The sequence below is a fragment of the Suncus etruscus genome, chromosome 5 (genome assembly GCF_024139225.1).
Source record: "Suncus etruscus isolate mSunEtr1 chromosome 5, mSunEtr1.pri.cur, whole genome shotgun sequence".
Taxonomy (NCBI): Eukaryota; Metazoa; Chordata; class Mammalia; order Eulipotyphla; family Soricidae; genus Suncus; species Suncus etruscus.
Window position 1 is genome coordinate 150,571,908 of NC_064852.1, and position 19,689 is coordinate 150,591,596.

Genomic DNA, 19,689 nt, shown 5'->3' on the forward strand with positions numbered 1-19,689 from the left:
GGTATGATGAAGGAAGGAAGTAAAAAGAAGAAAAAAGTAAAGAGAAGAATTCCATGGGTACATGGAAGTGCAAGAGTTAAAGTTCCAAGGGACACTGAAGATAGATGCTTGACCAGCCAAAGACAGAGAAAGGTGTAGGGCACAAAAATATTGTCTACAACTGGAAATAGTTGATTAGAAGTCATTTGTATAGAAAAAGAAGACAAAGAAACTAATTGTTCACAGTAGGTAGAGAAGGAAATTTTCAAAGTATTAAGTTAGATGTACGTTTAAAGGATTAGCATTGTTTTGAGAGGTATCTCCTGGGAAAGACCCACCTTGATGTCTGGTCATACATGTACTCCTCGGCCCCCACTGAAGCACTTCGAAATTTCTGTGAAATTTAAAAGTTACCAAAATTAAAATAAATAGGTGAGTCAATGGGGAAAAGTAAAGAAAAAGAAAACCCAATAAATGGATTTAAATCGGTTAGTCTCGCTTCAGAAAGAAAAATAGTTACCATCTGTGCCCAGAACACCCATGTCCCCTACACACTGAGAAAGACACTCAGTAGAAAATACTCTGTCTGACATTCACATACAATATTGCAGGTATTGCAAACTATTTCCTCAAATACAGAAAACATCTTGCATTTTCTCCAACACTTCATTCCAAACCCTGAGTTAACAGAACATAGATACAATAGTTCTTGGTTCAAGATGAGCTCCTACATGCACATTAATCCTAGTATTGAGTCATCTCAGGACCATATTCAGAATCCTTCTCTAAGATCTTCATGGTGACAATGGTCTATAAATCTTAGCATTGAATACATTATACTATTGGGTCCTGAGATGTTTGTTTATAAATATAATGTGAGATGTAATTTGCTATGTATTTCAAAACTTTTTTTAGAAATAGATGGACAAGGGAGCCAGAGAGATAGCATGGAGGTAAGGTGTTTGTCTTGCATGCAGAAGGTCGGTTGTTCGAATCCTGGCATCTCATATGGTCCCCCTGAGCCTGCCAGGAGAGATTTCAGAGCATAGAGCCAGGGGTAACCCCTGAGTGCTGCCAGGTGTGACCCAAAAAACAAACAAACAAACAAAAAAAGAAATAGATGGACAAAAGTCCTAACTAACTCTTGGTCCTAAGATGAATAAATTGAAATTTCTGTCATAACTTTTATTGTTTGATGAGAAATTTAAAGTTTTCCTTCCTCAAGTAATTCAGAGCTATCTTCCTGACTTTTTCCCCATAATCCCTAACAACAGTATTTCTAGAATTCAGTATGTCCTTATATTACATGTAAATGTTTATGTTACTTCTTTTTATCTAATCACACATTTTTTGGGAGCCAAGAAGATGGTTTGCCCATAAATGTTTATTCAAATGTCTCCCAGGAACATTTCATAAATACTAATTGACTAGTTCAGTAATCATGACAGAGACTGAAAGACCTGAATTCCCTTTATAGTCATTCAATCAGAAAAGCATCTCCTGAGAATGTTCTGGAGTTTTACAATTTGAAACATCAAAAAATATGATACTATCCTGGCCTCAAGAAGAGAAAAATGGTGAAGTAAACAGATTCACTGATATGCAAAGCAACACAAGTAAAAGAAATAGAACACAGCCAATGACTAGCTGTGAAAGTCTATTCTGAATCATTCAGTGTTCTAACTGGGCATTTCAAGGAAAAGATCAGCAAAGTTATAGGAAGACTCATGGAGACTGTGATGACTCTCTAAAACTAAAGAGGACCTGGAGTAATTGAAGGATTAATTGAAGAAATTGAGGAATCCAAAGAAAGAGTAAATGAATGTGGTATGTACATGGAGCTTTAGCCTAGGTCTGGCCTGCTTATGAAGGGAGGAGCTAAAAACATCTAGATCTTCATTGCCCAATTCAGAAGCCACTAACCAGATGAGGCAATGTTGATGAGAATGAAAAATAATTGAATTCGGTCCTACAATAAGCTAGTCATAGTTCAAACACTCAATTAACACAAAATGACAAGTGAGCATCGGATCAACTAGTATAAAAATGGGCCGGAGTGGTAGTGAAGCGGTAGGGTGTTTGCCTTGCACATGGCCTCAGTTTGATCCTGGGCGTCCCATTTGGTCCCCCAAGCCAGGAGTGATTTCTGAGCGCATAGCCAGGAGTAACCCCTGAGTGTAACCGGGTGTGGCCCAAAAACCAAAAAAAAAAAAAAAAAAAAGATTCATTTTCAGGTTACGGAAATTACAGAAGGGAAGGCACATGTGACTCAATTCAATATGACACTATGTATAGTCCCCTGAGCACCAACATGAATTGCTCCTGAGTACAGAGCCAAGAATAGTCTCTGAGCTCCTCCCAATGTGGCCCACGTACCGTCACCAAAAATAATACATTTTTATTTTTGCAAAAAGTTCTATTTGACAATGCTCCTCATAAAAATTATTTATACTGAGTATAGAATTAATTTAGAATTAGCAAGTTTTGGAGAATACAGGTAATATAAAAATAAAGTTAAGGAAATAACTTTGATCTAGATAGGATTTATTTCCAAGGCATTTTGTGGTCGAATGCAGTAATCCATAATATGGTAAAGCAGTATTAACAAATATGCAGTTAAATGAACTTAGCACTTAGAACATGCCATAGCATGTTCTGGAACCTGAGGATAAACTAGCCTACATTGGACTTACACATTCTATAGTTCTAATCCCCTAAGTATGATGAAAAGGAGTTATATACTCCAACAGTTCAGACCCAAAGACTGTGAACTATAATGGTGTCAAATAAAGAATTTTATTCCGATCACATGATTAAGTATGAACAGGAAAGGGAAAGTGTACAGTTGATATGTTGGGCATAAAATTATTGTTTATAAGTTTATTTTCCCTTAATTTTATTATATAATTTTTATGATTAATAAAATTAAGTATATGTAATCCTGTATGAGACCTGATCACATTGATAAATCATAGTCCTAAGTGACTTATTATTAAGAATTGGAACTGCAGCCTTATAATTTGAGGGGGAATAATGGATGGTACTAAGACCAGATAGTCATATGAACATTTAGTGAAAATAAAAAAATGATCAGACTTGAACACGAAACCCAAAGTCAATGACAAAGAATCGATACCATATCTACACCAAGCTGTACAAGTGGGGAATAGTTACACTAGCAATATGGGGGTTAAGGAGGGAGATATGAGATGCCTGCTGGGAACAGGGGTGGAGGGAGGACAACACTGGTGGGTGAGAATGCCCCTCATTCATTGTCACTTGTGCCTTAAATATTACTGTGAAAAATTTGTAATTCACTTTGACCACAATAAATATTAAAAAAAGAAGAAGAATTGGAACTGAAATGTTTGGTGATTCTCACTATAATCACCAAGTTCCCACAATTATTTGGGGGATATTTTAATATCATTTGTGGCATGCCAAAAGGTTAGAAGACAGCCAATATTATCTATAATTTGCCAGAGTACATTTATACCTTTATTAATAATGCTAATGAAACTACTCTCTTGCTTGCCCCATCACACACACACACACACACACACCAGTTTCTTTTCACAAATAAAACTTGATGATTCAATAGGTACCCTAGATATTAATAGTGTGCCTACAAGAATAATTATATTTTAGATACATTTTCCTTGTGAAATTTACTTGATAAAATTTTCAAGATTTGAGTCAAGAGATATTACACAGGGTAAAGAACTTGCCTTATATGTACCCAACCCGAATTTGATCCCTGGCACCATATATTCTTCCCCAAGCTCCATCAGAAGTAATCTCTAAGCACACAGCCAGAAGTAAACCTTGAGCACTGCCAGTTGTGACTCAAAGACAAAGCCTTCCACCAAAGTAACAACAAAATTTTTTTCAGAAATTACTTAGAATCAACTGGTAATACCATACTAAAATAACGGATTGTTCTATTTAATTTCTATCAGAATAATGCATAATGTATGTTATATTAAGGAAAATATTGAGTTTCAAGACTAGGAGAACAACTAAACTATATAAAATATGCTGAATTCAGCGAGAATAACCTTCACATTCGTCTGCTGGTAAATTACTTCTCATCCATTTCAAAATAAAGCCCCGAATACAACAGCTTTCTTTCACATGACACTTTATCTACAACACAAACACAACTGATAACACATCCCCAAAGAGCATGATGGTTCTGTTGACATTGGACCACATCCACTAACTCCTCCATGACTAATGGAATATTTCTACACAGTCTCAGGAAAACATCAGGGGCAGCCCTTTAGTAATGAAAAACCTGCACTTCACATTCCTCTATGAAAGGGGTTGCTTTTCCTGCAAAATCTCCTCTGACTAACTTTAAGAATAAAATATTCCGCAATACCCAAGACTCCATAATATCCCTTCTTCCATTTCATTTTTTCTCCTATTTTTTTTTTAATTTTGTTTTTTTGGGTCACACCCGGCAGCACTCAGGGGTAATCCTGACTCTATCATTAGAAATCGCTCCTGGCAGGCTCAGGAGACCATATGGGATGCCAGGATTCAAACCACCATTCTTCTGCATGCAAGGCAAACACCCTACCTCCATGCTATCTCTCCAGTCACATTTTCTCTCTTATTTTTTAAGATGTTTATAAGTTAATTCAAACGCTGGGAAAGCTGAAGATCTTTTTTTTTTGTTTTTGTTTTTTTGGGCCACACCCATTTGATGCTCAGGGGTTACTCCTGGCTAAGTGCTCAGAAATTGCCCCTGGCTTGCAGGAACCATATGGGACGCCCGGGAATCAAACCTTAGTGCTTTCCTTGGCTAGCGCTTGCAAGGAAGACACCTTACCTCTAGTGCCACCTCGCCGGCCCCTGAAGATCATTTTTAAGACATTTTTATTAATAAGGATACCAAATGAAGATTCTTCAGAAAAGTAAAAACAGAACTTCAATATAGTTATTCTACTTCTTGGAATCTAGCCTTATAATACAAAATACAAAAACATTCTTTTTTTTGTGGTTTTTGGGTCACACCTGGCAGTGCTCAGGGGTTATTCCTGGCTCCAGGCTCAGAAATTGCTCCTGGCAGGCACGGGGGGACCATATGGGACGCCGGGATTTGAACTGATGACCTTCTGCATGAAAGGCAAACACCTTACCTCCATGCTATCTCTCCGGCCCCTACAAAAACATTCTTTGACAAGATATGCATATACTTATGTTCACTTCAGTGCTTAGAACTATACCCAGGATATGGAAACAACCCAAATGTCCATGGCAGGTAAATGGATGAAGAAGTTGTGAGCTATAAACACATTGGAATACCACACAACTATAGGAAAAAATGAAATCAAGCAGTTGGCTGTTTCACGGATAGAATTGGAGGGTGTGTTGTGTTAAGTAAAATAAGTTAGAGGGAGGAGGACAAATACTGGGTTATCTCATTTGTGGAAGAGAGAGAGAGAGAGAGAGAGAGAGAGAGAGAGAGAGAGAGAGAGAGAGAGAGAAAGAGAGAGAGAGAGAGAATAACACAAGGAAATAGAGAGTACTGAACATTTAAAACCCTTGGCCATAGATTATAAAACTCATTACCAAGCAGTGGTTGGAGAGGTGAGAAGAAATAAAGATCTGACTAGAAGAACATAGGACAATGGGGGAGGATTGTGGACACTTTGGTGGTAGTGGATACAGTAACTTTTCAAAAAAAATACTCTACTCTTTAATACTACTGTAACTATGTTATCTAAGCTATATTTTGGCGGGTTTTTTTGGAGGGGTCCACACCCAGTAATGCTCAAGGGTTACTCCTGGCTCTATGCTCAGAGGTCATACCTGGAGACCATATGATGCCAGGGATCAAACCTGAGTTGGCCACTTGCAAGGCAAACACCCTACTTGCAGTGCTATTACTTCAGCTCAAGTTATATATATATATTTTGTTTTGTCTTGTTTTGTTTTTGGACTACACCCTGTGATGCTCAGGGGTCACTCCTGACTAAGCACTCAAATATCTCTCCTGGCTTGGGGACTATATGGAATGCCTAGGGATCAAACCATGGTCCATTCGAGATCAGCTGCATGCAAGGAAAATGCCTTACCACTGTGCCATCACTCCAGCTCTCCAAGCTATAAGTTCTTTAAAATTAAATTGAAAAAATAAAGACATCAAAAGCTTAGAGAGCTACCAAACCCAAGAAAAATGGCAGCTCATAAAGGTAGAGAATTTTAATTTACTAGTCTCACTCTGCTCATTCCCCAGCTTCACAGCGCACAGTCAGCACTCAGTGATAACTGGTGGTATGTGAAGATGGTCTCTGTACGATTTGTCTGTCCTGCCCATGTGCAGAGCTTGTCCCTACTCTGTCATATAAAATAAACAGAGATAAAGGACACTCTGATTAAAACACATATATATGTATTTAGTTGAGTCACTTTCTTAGGCAATGAAGCTACTAAGCATTAGAATGCCCTTTGGGCTGGAAAGATAGTACAACAGATAAGGCAATTGCTTATAGTCTACCCAGCTTCAGTCCTTGGCACTTTCTATGGTTCCCTGAACAAAAAGGCAGGAGTAAGTCCTGAGAATCAATAAATGTCACTAAAAACCACCAACCTCCAGATCCTCCAAGTGGTTAAGTGTATGATGGTTAAGGTTAGAAGTTCTAAATCCAGGGCTGAAGAGAACAGGAAGTAAAGTGCTTGCTTGCATGAGGCAGATCTGGGAAGAGAAGATGGAGAAGGAGGAAAAAGGAGGAAGAGGAGGAGAAAGAGAATAAGAAAATAAAGAGAAGAAAGAAATGAGGAGGAGGAGAAAGAAAAATAATGGAGGAGGAGGAAGAGTAAAAATTGGTTCCAGATCCAGACAGCTGGTGACAAGCACTTTCATCCACTCCTTGTAATTTAATCCTGAGCACCTATGGTATACTTGTTTTCTCATTTGGAAAACAGGGGTGGCAATAATAGTCTTGTTTTATTACAACTTTTAAAAGGCTGACACCAATGTATGTCATGTAGAGTGATGCCAGGCACAGGGTCAAAGCCCACTTCATCTTTATTATTATTCAAGTTTGCAATCCTACTTTTTGTTCAAGGGATTACTCACTGTGCAGCAATTGGCATGTACCACATGCATGAAATGAGAATCACAAAGATTTATTTTTTGTCTCATATTGGTCCAGTATATTGAAAGTGGAAGCCAAAAATCATTGCCTCAAATACAGAGGCATAACATCTAAATCATAAAGAAGCAAGCCTAAACTAACTTTTCTAGAATTGCATTATATATTCTGGGTTACAAAGGTGGTTCTTCAGTCAGAGACATACTACAGAGTATAGGAAGCTTGCCTTGCACGTGAGTTTAATCCCCAGTAGCCCATATGGTTCCAAGATCACGAGTTGTCTTTAAGAACAGAAATAGGAGTAAACCTTGAGTATGGTCAAGTGTGGCATCAAAATAAAATCAAAAGTAATTTAAAAAATGATGGCTCCACAATTGCATCATCAATTAATGGCCAACAAAATTGTCAAGACCGTTTAACAGATTATCTTATCAACAAACTGATCGATAGAGACAAATGTATATCAATCATTAAAGAGAAAATGTACCTCAACTCACTACTTATGCCTATACAAAATTACCCCAAGTGAACCCTAACCCAACACAAAACAGGTAAAATTGTTAAATGTCTTGGGGGAATAGGGAGGGGAGAATGAACAGGAGCTGCAGAAATAGTACAGACGTTATTAAGGAACTTGTCTTGCATCCCATTGACCCAAATTCAATCCTTGACACCACATATGGTCCCTTGAGGTCTACAAGGGTCATTCCTAAGCACAAAGTCAGAGAGAGCCCCTAAGCATTCAGAGAAAATCCTTCTGCTATTTAGCCAAGTCTACTTATACAGTACCTCAAATGCTTAGACTATAAACTAAAAATAATAATGTAGACATTATGAAAATGAAATACTATTACTCTTTGAAATGATAGTTACAACAAAATGATACCAGATAGGATAACATGTAACTGCAAAGGGCTTAAATACTCACTGTTTAAATAACACTACCAATTTAATAAAAAGATGACGATTTTAAAATAACCCCACAAGGGATGTGGGGGGAAAGGAACTTTCATTCACTGCTGCTGGGAATGCCATCTAGTCCACCCCTTATGGAAAACAATATGGATATTCCGCAAAAAATTGGAAAACTTGAGCTCCCATTTGATCCAACTATACTATTCCTAGGAATATACCCTAGGAATTCAAAAACGCAATACAAAAATCCCTTCCTCACAGCTATATTCATTGCAGCACTATATACAATAGCCTGACTCTGGAAACAACCAAGATGCCCATTAACAGATGAATGGCTAAAGAAACTGTGGTATATGTACAAAATGGAATATTATGCAGCTGTCAGGAAAGATGAAATCATGAAATTTTCCTATACATGGATGTACATGAAATCTATTATGCAAAGTGAAATAAGTCAGAGAGAGACACACACACACAGAATAGTCTCACTCATCTATGAGTTTTTAAGAAAAATAAAAGACATTAAAATAGGAACTGAAGAGATAGCATGGAGGTAGGGTGTTTATGCTGCATGCAGAAGGATGGTGGTTTGAATTCTGGCATCCCATATGGTCCCCCGAGCATGCCAGGAGCAATTTCTCAGTGTAGAGCCAGGAGTAACCCTGAACACTGCCGGGTGTGACCCAAAATCCAAAAACCAAAAAAAAAAAAAGACATTGAAATAATTCCCAGAGATGAGGCCCGGAAGGACCGACTCAAGATATGAAGCTCACCACAAAGACTGATGAGTGCAGTTAGAGAAATAACTATACTGAGAACTATCATAACAATGTCAGTGAGTGAGGGATGTAGAAAGCCTAGCAGCGGTACGGCTTTTGCCTTGCACATAGCTGACCCAGGGTTTGATCCCCAATGTCCCATATATATGGTCTCCCAAGCCAGGAGCGATTTCTGAGCGCATAGCCAGGAGTAACCCCCGAGTGTCACCAGGTGTGACCCAAAAAACAAAAACCAAAAAAAAAAAAAGGCTCATATATTTTTTTTAAAAAAGAGCACCAGGTTCTTTTAAGGATGTTGAAAGCAAGATATGTGACTGGGAAAGATGATAATGGTGCAAACACATTGAAACACTGGGTTGTGGTATTTTACAATTAAAGGTAAATTTATCCTGGGCCCCAGAAACTCTAGTGCCAGGCATTTACCCAAGGAAAAAGCATATGTCCACATTAAAATAAAGACAGGAAAATTCACAAATCATCATTTATAATCCAGTCAGGCACAACCAATGTCTATCAGTGAAGACAGACAAACTGTAATGAATCCTTACCCTGGAATACTAACTCCTATACAAAGAACATAGGTGAATCTCAGAGATATTACATTAAGTAAAAGAAGACAACATACAAGATTTCCCTTTGTTCTGATTATATAAAAGCTTAGATAACAGCAACATTAGGATAATAGGAGACAGATAAAGCTTGCCAAGAGCAGGGGAGAGAAGATGGACTCAAAGATGGGGGCACTTAAGGAAGTGTTTAGGAGTGAGGAGGTTTTATTGATCCTGATTGGGCTTACATAATTGTACATAATTCTCCCTTTTTTTTTTTTCTTTTTTGGATTTTGGGTTTTGGGTCGCACCTGGCAGCACCCAGAGGGTACTCCTGGCTCTGCACTCAGAAATTGCTCCTGGCTGGCTCAGGGGACCATATGGGATGCCGGGTTTTGAACCACCGTCTGTCCTGGATTAGCTGCATGCTAGGCAAATGCACTAGTGCTGTGCTAACTCTCTGGCCCCAATTGTACATAATTTTCTAATAGGGCACTTAAAACAAAGAAGCAAGCAAAGATCATATATTCTCTGGTCCAATGGGCAATGAGAAAGACAAGCAGTCTCTGTTTGCAAGATACAAAGCACATAGACACTCTTGTCATTGGTTACTAATTCCTTCCTGAGCATGCAGTCAAACAAGGTCTTAACAGGTGCATTGTTTTGTTTTATAAAAAAGAATGGGCTGGCAGCACCTTTAACTACCATTTGGAAGGTCATAAACTAAAAGAGTTCAAGGTGAAAAGAGGAAGTTCCTGCACACACACACACACCCCAAAATTTCTTCATTTCTCCAGTGTAATCAATGTTAAGACTTAAAACTAACACAAAGAGATAGCTCATGTGGAAAAATTAAAAAACAAATAAATAAAACAAACAAGAACTAGAACTATTCCTTCACCACTCACAAACCAGGTGGTTATTAAAACCTGTTGATAAGGCAAGACTTCCACAAACCCTCAGTTCACCCCGTCTCACTGAGGTCAGAATTAGCCTGACAGATCCATTCTGGAAACCTTAAGAGGAGGAATAAGGAGAAGAAATGAGCTATTAAGAGCCACTCTGGCAGCCTTTTCACTGAAGACTTCAATCCACCAACCAGAGAGCAAAAAATGGCGGCAACAACCAATCCTCAGGGGCTCAGAACACACATTGGACCTGGACACTTTCATGATGCCTATTCTCAAGTACACACCCTGCCTGATCCTGTGTTGTAAAAGAACACAAATAAATAAATTCATGACTCGCAATTCCAATTCCTTTGCCTCGTTTACAAAAATAAAGAGAGGAAAAAAAGGTAGGGGTTCTGGGTACCAGAAGAGAAGGACAGAAGCATGGGAGTGAGCCCCGCAGAACATACCTCTGGGGCGCCATCCTTGAAGCTCTCGCTGTAGGTGCTGTCCGGGGTGCTGCGTTGGTCGTCCTTGAGGTAGGTGCTGTGGCTGGCCATGGCGGGCACCCCATATTGTGTCTGCTCGAAGATAACCACACGCTGCTCTTCGCCATCACCCCGGGTGTAGTGCACCGGTGGTGCCATGAAAACTGGGGTAAACTCTTCAGCTTTCACCACCGTGATGCCCGACACGGCCACGCCTGCTGGGCTCTCGGGAACGCTGGCACTGCTGTACTGCTCCCGTTTGGAATTTTCTAGGTGGTCTTGGTTGAGGGACAGGTTGACGGGCACTGTCTTGAGGACCTGCACTCGGTTTTCTCCGCTGCTCAGGTTGCTCTGGGCTTCCCCGGGACCAAGACAGTTCCTGCGTGGTTAGACCCACACCCCAACCGGAGAGAATGAGAAAAAATATGGCCATTTCTTGGCATCCCCTCCTGCAATAGCCAGAAGGCTGAAAGATCATCAGGAGGAGCCAAGCCATGGCCCAGGTGGAGGGAGAGCAATAGGTCTGGAAGGCACTAGAATAATCTCCTGGGCATATGCAATCAGGCTCGTTTCTACCTGTCACCATTAAATAATTAAGTAAAAGTTGGCCCTAAAAGTAAGCCAGTCTTCACTTCTAACTTCCTGCTCTTAGGAATGATAGTTGCTGGAACCAGGACTGACATGCTACCCAGGAGAAGCCATCTAAGATTCCATAGGAGCCACGTTCTTCTTGACCTGGTTTCTGTAGTCAGATGCATGCAAAAAGGAAGAATAGGGAGATAGTTCCAGATGAAAGGAGATGGAAAAGATGCCTAGAATATTAAATCCTGTTTGGGTCCTGACCTGAACAAACTTAAGAGACTTAACTTAAGGGACTTTGTGAAACACTGAAATATTAGGGGACCTAGAGGGATACAAGAGAATACAAATGGAAGGATTGGGAGATATTATGGTTACCCACAATATTATTATATAGTTATACTTTGATTAATTTAGTTTCATGGGATCACGATTTTGAGATGGTATAAGAAAATGTCCTCATTTCTTCGAAATACAATCAAAAATTAATTATAAGTGAAATGGTATAGTGTCAAGGACTGATATTAAATACTATGGCAATTTAAAATAAAAAAGGAAGAAAAGAAGTATAACAAGTGTATTTACTAAGCCTAATTGATAGTACAGGGAATAAGGCACTGGTCTTGCACACAACTGACTCCTGGCACTACATATGATCCCCCAAGTCTTGCCAATGACCCAGGAGCACAGAGCCAGGAGAAATCCCTTTACATGTCAGGTGTGACCATAAAACTAAATTTAAAAAAGTTAGCATTGCTGAAGCTAGAGATTTGAATAGACAGTGGCAGGTTAATCAGACTATCCACTTTACACTTTAATACATTTGAAAAAGAAAGGTTGTAAACTGCTGTTTTTTTTTTAAGGAAGAGAAAAATGATATTTGAGGGAGTTAGGGGAATCAGCAACAAGGGGTAAGAGAGGAAGGTGAGAGATTGTCCCTCATCCTGTGGTCTAAACTCTTTATAGAAAAATAAGATTGAGTTTATCATGAAGATAGTTTTCACTACATTGAGGAATAGCATGAGCTCATTGATAGCCTCAGCATTGAATTACTTTCAGAGCTTTAAAAAGTGGTATAACTGGGTTTATGTAAAACAAGATCTCTCTAAGCTCAGACCTCCTGGCTGGTACAAAAAGAAGTAAAGGATTTAAAAAAATTAATTCTTGCCTGGCCAAGATGAAATACTTTAATATCTATTAAAGAATTCTGTGAGAGGGCAGAAGTAGAAAAAGAACTGGTTCATGAAGGTGATTATTGGTTATTGGTAAAAAAAAAAAATGATTTTTCATCAAAGATCCTGTAGGACAGAAGATATTGGGGCTGCCTCTCTCTTATTTCTAGGATTTCAAAAGCTAATGGAGAGGCATTATGTTGTTCTGACAAGAGGTCTGTCTCCACTGTCTGCTTTTCTTAAAACCAACAAATGCTTTCTGGGGCTTACTGGCAAATCTCATGGAGAGAAATATACTAAAAACCTGGTTCTTCCAAGAATTGAGTTTCCGTGCTACACTCAGGAAAGGAAGTCCATTAGTCTCTAGGCATGCCTGACTCTCAAGCAACTTGGTATTTCTGCCTTTGATTTTTCAGATAAAACTTCAAAGTAAGGCTTGGGGGAAGAAAATGGCTCCACCTAAGCAAAGCCAGGAGAAAAATCTCTGCGTATCAGATCTATAGTGATCATTCTAAGAAAGTAATCCTTTAAGGACTAAAATTGCAAGTCTTTTCAAAACGGTCTGACTTTTAAGTAGTACCCTATATTTATGGCCAAATCAATATTGTGAATCTTTACTGAAGACTAAATATAAGTAAAAATTTCAAAATTATGTTTAATCTGAATCCAGCATTAGCAGAGAAGTGCCAAAATGCAGGCCACCCATTTCTCTCAGTGTATCGTCAATTCCATTGTTTAGAATTTTGCTGTGGAATGTTAATAGATGTGCCTCAAAGAAAGAAGGCCATGATAAAATCAGTATTTAAGACACACAGACACATATACATTTTCATAACAAGACCACCCTGGGTGGGTCAGACACTTTATGAAGACAGTTAAGACACACACACACACACACACACACACACACACACACACAAGTTCTTTCACCTATTTAATTATCAACTTTGAGTTTCCCAAGCTCATTTTGCCCAGACCCTTTGGGAAGGAAAACTTAGGATATTAGATGACTTTCTGTGAGTTAAATGCCTGGCTGCCTACTGATCTGCTACCAAAGTAATGATCCAAATCTCAATCTTTGCACAAGGAAAATCTCACTGACTTTCAAAATATTCAAAGTTAACCAGACCCTCTAAACTTGGCATCCTTTCTAGATCAAATTCACTAGTTGTGTAATTTGAACCAAATGTACAATTTCTATGCACTGCCAGGAAAGCAAGTTTATCTGTGCTAAGACTGAGACATAGGATAAAATGTTTTAGGTATTCTTATTAACAAACCACTAAGCAAACAATAGAGTTGTACAAATGGAGTGACATATATGAGAAGATAAATGATGTTATCTTCTGCTATTTGAGTTTAAATAATTGTGAACAATAACGTGTGTAATCAGTACCTCACTAGAACAGCATTGGCAGAGTTAGAGAGATAAAACAGTGGGTAAGACGCTTGCCTTGCAGGCAATCAACCAGGATTCTATTCCTGAATCTCTGAGAACCAGGAGGAGTGATCCCTGAAGCCAGAGCTAGGAGAAAGCTCTGAGCATGGCCAGATAGGTGACTACCTCCAACCCAAATAAAGCACATTGACATTAGAACCTGAAGCTAGAGAACTTCAAAAAGATAACCACTTTCAATCTGGTGGTTAGAGCAAGTCCAGAATAATTGTGCGCTATTCCTCACCTGCAATAGAATTCAAAATGGAACCAGACATTTTAGTAGGTCAAAAAATTGCTAATGTGAAGATTGGTGCATCAAATATAGTTTTTAAAAAGTTCAGTCAGATCACAGAGAGTCTATTTTCCCAAGTGTCAACTTCCGGACACCAACAATTGTCATGGTATCGCATTAGCTCATGAACTACTGGGCTAGTAGTTCCATTTACACTTAGCCACAAGTTGACTAAGTCCTACATCATGGGTATGGAGAGGAATTTTTGTCTAGGCTACACTAAACTATTTTTTTAATAACTCCATGAAATCCCAGAGAAAAATACAATGAGCAGCTAGTAAAATTAAAAAAAAAGATATAGGAGGCTTCCTTTTTATAAAACCTAGGATGTCTAATGCACCTAGTACCCATCTATTTTTGCTTTCTCTGACGCTCTGTGCCTCCCTGATTAGCTTAATATGGACTGGACAGGGGAGAAGTTGCAAAAAGAATATTAGCCTATTTCTTCCTGTTACCCCAGCAGTTAGTGAGAACCCAGACCCACAGCAACACAGTGAAGCAAACAGTCCCTGCTAAATTGCAAGTCAAAAGCAGAAGCCAGGTCCTTTGCTGGCATGTTCTTAGGATGCTCAGACTATGCCACCTGGTTGGTGGGATGGACCCCATTACTAATCGTCTAGGAAGAGTAAAATGCCACAGGTCAAACTATAAGAGCCTGTGTGCTAGCAGCTCTCAGGAAAAAATTCATTTTCTCCTGCTTTTATTGTTCCATATGAAGATCCAATAGAAACCCTGCATGCATCTTCATTGCTCAACCAGGCAGGAGATGGCTTTGCTTTATTTAAGTGTGAAGATATGGCTGAGTTAGGGGGGTCAGACCCTTCTGGGGACTCTGTCTGGATTATCCTGGCCAAAGACAAGGGACACCTTATTCATTCCCACCAGACCAGAATTGGCTGGCTCCTTGTGAAAGAAGAAAGCTGGAATAGGCAGCCTAGACATATTTTAAGTCAGAAGAGAAGCCAGATCCTGAATCAAAACATACTCATTAATTTCTGCAGAAAGAACATGAACTTTTTTCCTGTTTCATCTCAATCTGCCTGCTATCTTATTTTTCAAGTGGGTCTTAATTCAGGGTTGTAGGAAAGGGGTATTTCTATGCTAGGGCATCTATGTATGGCTATGTCTACGCACCTCAAATTTGTGGTTCTGCTCCCCACTAAGAAATTGCACATGGACCTAGACTCCAAAAGGCTAAGATAGAGGCTAAGCTTCATGCCTATGGCCTCGCAAGGCCCAACGTGACAGTTTAGTAGTGATTTTTTCATAAGCATAGAGAAAGAGCACTTTGAGGGGGCCAGCATACCTCTGGATATGATGTCATACCTTTTATCTGGGTCTTCCTGGCTGTCACTTGCTTTGTTCACCGGTAGCAGCCTTTTGTCTCGAGGAACCTGAAATATTACCAACCATCAGTCAGAATTACAGGGGCTACTGCCACCAGGCCATGAGGCGTGAGGGTCTGAGAGACAGTCCAAGGGTTAAAGAGCTTGCCTTGCACATAGCCGGACCAAGTTTGATTCCAGCACCACATAAGGTCACCTGGCCACTGCCAGGGTTCAACTCCCAAACACAGAGTCAGATGGAAGCCCTGAGAACTACTAGGAGTGGCCCCCAAACACTGAAAGAAACTACAGTGGATCTGGAGAGAGGCAGCTGGGACCAGGAAATGACTGGGCGGAAGCAACAGTGGCCCAGACATGGAGTGGCAAGCAAGTAGGGGACATTGCACGAGAATTGTGCTGGGCCTGAGTATCACCAAGAAGTGGATGAAAGAAAAGGGATGCCCAGAAGTGGAGACACAGACAGGAAACAGGTGATAGAAAAGGTACAGGTGCTGTCCTGGGAGCTAATAGGGAATGGGCTCCAGGAGCATCAGTGGGGCAGCCTGGGCCTCCTTTCCCCTCCTCAGTCCCTGCTCAGCTCACAAAGGGGCTCCCCAGCTTTTTCGGTCTTGCCTCTGTCCACACAGAGGTAGGCAAAGTGCCTAAAAGAGCCCATGCCCTGGCTGAGGGTCAGGCTAGTAGCATCATCACTTGCAATTCTGGGCACTTCACCAGAGTATGTGGGGAATGTCACACTGACCTTTCATCTCTGGGATTTTCTCGGGGAGGGGGGGAGGAGTTTTGCAAGTGGGGCTCAGGAGGCCCCAGAAACTCTCCTAAGAACTGACAGATTCATGCAAGGACCTCACGGATGCCAGACATTACAGGGCCACAGCGGTGGTGTTTGGAGACTGAAGGTCACACTGCACAGTGATTGAAAGAGACCTCCTGAGCTGTACCTGGCATGCACAGGGGATGCACATATGGTATTGGGGATTGCACTGGGGCTGGCTACATACAAGGTCATGCCTTACTGAATGCCTCTATTTTCTTTCTAGCCCTTTTCCTAAGATTTTTTTTTCTTTGCTTTAGTTTTTGGTGGCACCACACCTGACTGTGCCCAGGGGCGACTCCCCCTTGGCACTCAGGAATCACTCCTGCTAGTGCTCAGAGGACCATATGAGATCAAGGATCAAACTCCCAGTTGGCCCATGCAAGGCAGGTGACCTACCCATTGTCCTATCACTCTGACCCCTGGTTTTTATTTGTTTGTTGCTAGATTTCCAGATCTTCTACCCCCAGCAACTTTGCTCTCTAAGTGTTAGTTGACTCACTTAGGATATAGATTGCCTTTATGATAAGCAGGCCTATCTTCTAGATTCTTCTAGTGGTTCTTCTGACTTCCTCTCTCCTGAATTGTGGTGGGGCTCCATTGCCTGGGGACTAAGAGCAATCTCAGCCTGAGTGGATTGAGTCGAGGCTGAGCCACTCGATGAGCTCTACCTCATCCCTCTTCTGGGAAGCAGATCAATCATGTCCCACACCAGGGTTTTGGGAAAATCCAATATGCTGGGCTGGAACCATATTACATTTACACTGTATATACCAACTGTGGTTCTATCACTGGTACCGCAGATGGTCACTCAAGCTGCCAAGAATGATCCATGAGAACACATCTTAAGTGTAAGCCCTGAGCACCACTGGATGTGGCCCAAAACACACACAAAAATATTTGTTTTTCAAAAATGTTAAACACCTACATATTTTAGCATATTTTAGAAGTATGTGTTAAAATAAAATAAATCTATTGGCAGTCCTTTCATCTGCTAATTTGGGGATATTTAGAGTGTGCCAGGTATGGCTGAGTATGCGATAACAAGGAGATGAATAAAATGGGGTTCCTGTCATGGAAAGTGTGTGAGTCTAGAGCAGGAATGCCCAGGCCACCCCCATTCACAGTAATGTGGCCCCAGGCACTAAATGGTAGGTAATGCAAGCATCTTCACACATAAGCATGGGTTCCCCTGAGCTAATGGAATATTCTTCAGCCTTAAAAACAGGGATCACAGGAAGACCAGTGCATGGTAGAAAGCTTGCCACAAAGAGCAGAGTAGTGCAGTTAGGGCAGAGAAAGGACTAAAGATAGTTGGAAATGATCACTCCAGACAAGAACTGGGGACTGAAAGGAGATAATATTGCAAACCAGTATCTAAAGGGGAAAAAAGGGTGAGAGAGAGAGAGAGAGAGAGAGAGAGAGAGAGAGAGAGAGAGAAGAAGGAGGAGGAGGAGGAGGAGGAGAAGTAGAAGGAGAAGAATAAGAAGAAAAGAAGGAGAAGGAAAAGAGGAGAGGGGAAGAGGAGGAGGAGTGGGGATAAGGAGGAGGTCAAGTGGGAAATTGGGCACATTGGTGATGAGAAATGTGCACTGGTGAAGGAAGTTGGAACATTGTATGACTGAATTCAATCATGATTAACTTTGTAACTGTTTCTCACAGTGATTCAATTAAAGAATTTATTAAAAAAAGAAAAAAACAGGGCTTTACACAGAGGGCAGGATGAGACATGATGCCAAGGGAAAGAAGCCAGACCCCAGAGGGGAAGGAATGTCTGCTTCCCCTTCCCAGAGGGAGGAGGAAGGTCACATCCAACAGTAGAATGGTTATTAGCAGGAGCTGAGGAATTGCATTTCTTTTCTTTTTTTTTTTTTTTTTTGGTGACGCTCAGGGTTTACTCCTATACTATGCGCTTAGAAATCACTCCTGGCTTGAGAGACCATATGGGACACTGGGGATTGAACCGAGTCCCATCCTGGGTCAGCCGCGTGCAAGGCAAACGCTCTACTGCTGCACTACAGCTCCGGGCCCTGCATTTTGTCTAGTAGAGTTTCAATCTGGGAGATGATGTGACTGTTCTGAAGCCACTGAAGGAGACACTAGAAATGAAGGGAATGGAGATTGACTGTGATATTTCTACCAGAGAAAGGGCTTTGTGCGTAAGTTAGGAAGTTTTTGTTAACAGCCACTCTGGACTGGAGCCATATCACAGGTGGAGCTGTCTTGCTGATGGCCAACCCCAGTTCAATCCCTCAGACCACATATGGTCCCTCCCCCCAACCACTGCCAGAAGTTATTCCTGAGCACAGAGCCAAGAATAAGCCAAGGTCTACCAAGTGTTGCCCCAAACCACCACATCTAAAACAGGAGCCTAGCAGCACTCTTGGCACCAACTGGGTGCCCTGTGCTTCACCCCAACTTCCCCCTATACCACAGGACATTTGTCCCATCTTCCAAATCCAGTTTATCCTAAGAGTGCTTTAAAATTTTCAATGTGACCAGAACCTACCTTGCATGCAGCTGCCTTAGGTTCAATCCCTGGCATCTCAAATGGTCCCCCCCGAGCCTGTCAGAGGTGACTCCTTAGTGCAGAACCAGGAAAAACCCCTGAACACTGCCAGGTATGACCAAAAACAACAAAAAGGTTGTTGATAGACAGTAACAATTAAGTTACTCTGGGAGCCAGGAGGACTCTGGAGGGATTTGTAAGATGGAAGATGGGGAAGTTTTCCAGTCATAAATGCAGACAGAAAGGCCACAGAGTGTCATAGAGAAGAAAACATAGCAATGTGAAGAAACAGGGAGGGGAGATGTGGCTTAGAGGGAAACAGCTAGGGAAGTAAAGGCCTGAATAGGGCCGATGTCACCTTCATAGTCCACATGCTATGACACAGTCATATCCATAGCCCTTGCTTTCCAGCAGATGTCCTATTCAGGTGTCTTACCCCCTGTGTAGGCCCACATCCAGCTCAGTCTCCATCTCCCATAGGATCAGCTTAATCCCTCTCTTGATTTCTCTTTCCTCTGTCCAACCCCTGCTAAGCCACTATGATTTCTAGCAGATGACCCAGTATACTCTTAAACATGCAAGTCATCCCCCACTATTCCAACTTTTCAGTGTCCTCACACCTCTGAGGAATATGGCTACTAAGATATCTCCTTCACCATCACTACTGTACTCACAGGCCCTATCTCTGTCCAGGCAATGCTTCACCACCACACAGTTCTCTATCCCCACTTGGATGCACCTCACCCATGAGTCTCCAAGCCAACTTGATCACAGACTTCAAGACCCATCTAAGTGCCCAAGTCCAAATTAGACACAGCCTCTGTGTCCACTATGGAT

General features: G+C 41.0%; 1 protein-coding gene across 1 annotated transcript in view; it reads right to left on the reverse strand.

The window, feature by feature from the left end:
• Positions 1-19,689, reverse strand: part of GRHL2 (grainyhead like transcription factor 2) — a 168,857-nt gene that overhangs the window by 81,308 nt on the left and 67,860 nt on the right. The window contains exons 3-5 of the mRNA XM_049773882.1: positions 15,513-15,580; positions 10,688-11,084; positions 318-373 (exon numbers count right to left, since the gene is read on the reverse strand). Of these exons, the coding sequence (XP_049629839.1) occupies positions 318-373; positions 10,688-11,084; positions 15,513-15,580 (521 nt within the window). The remainder of the gene's footprint in view (positions 1-317; positions 374-10,687; positions 11,085-15,512; positions 15,581-19,689) is intronic.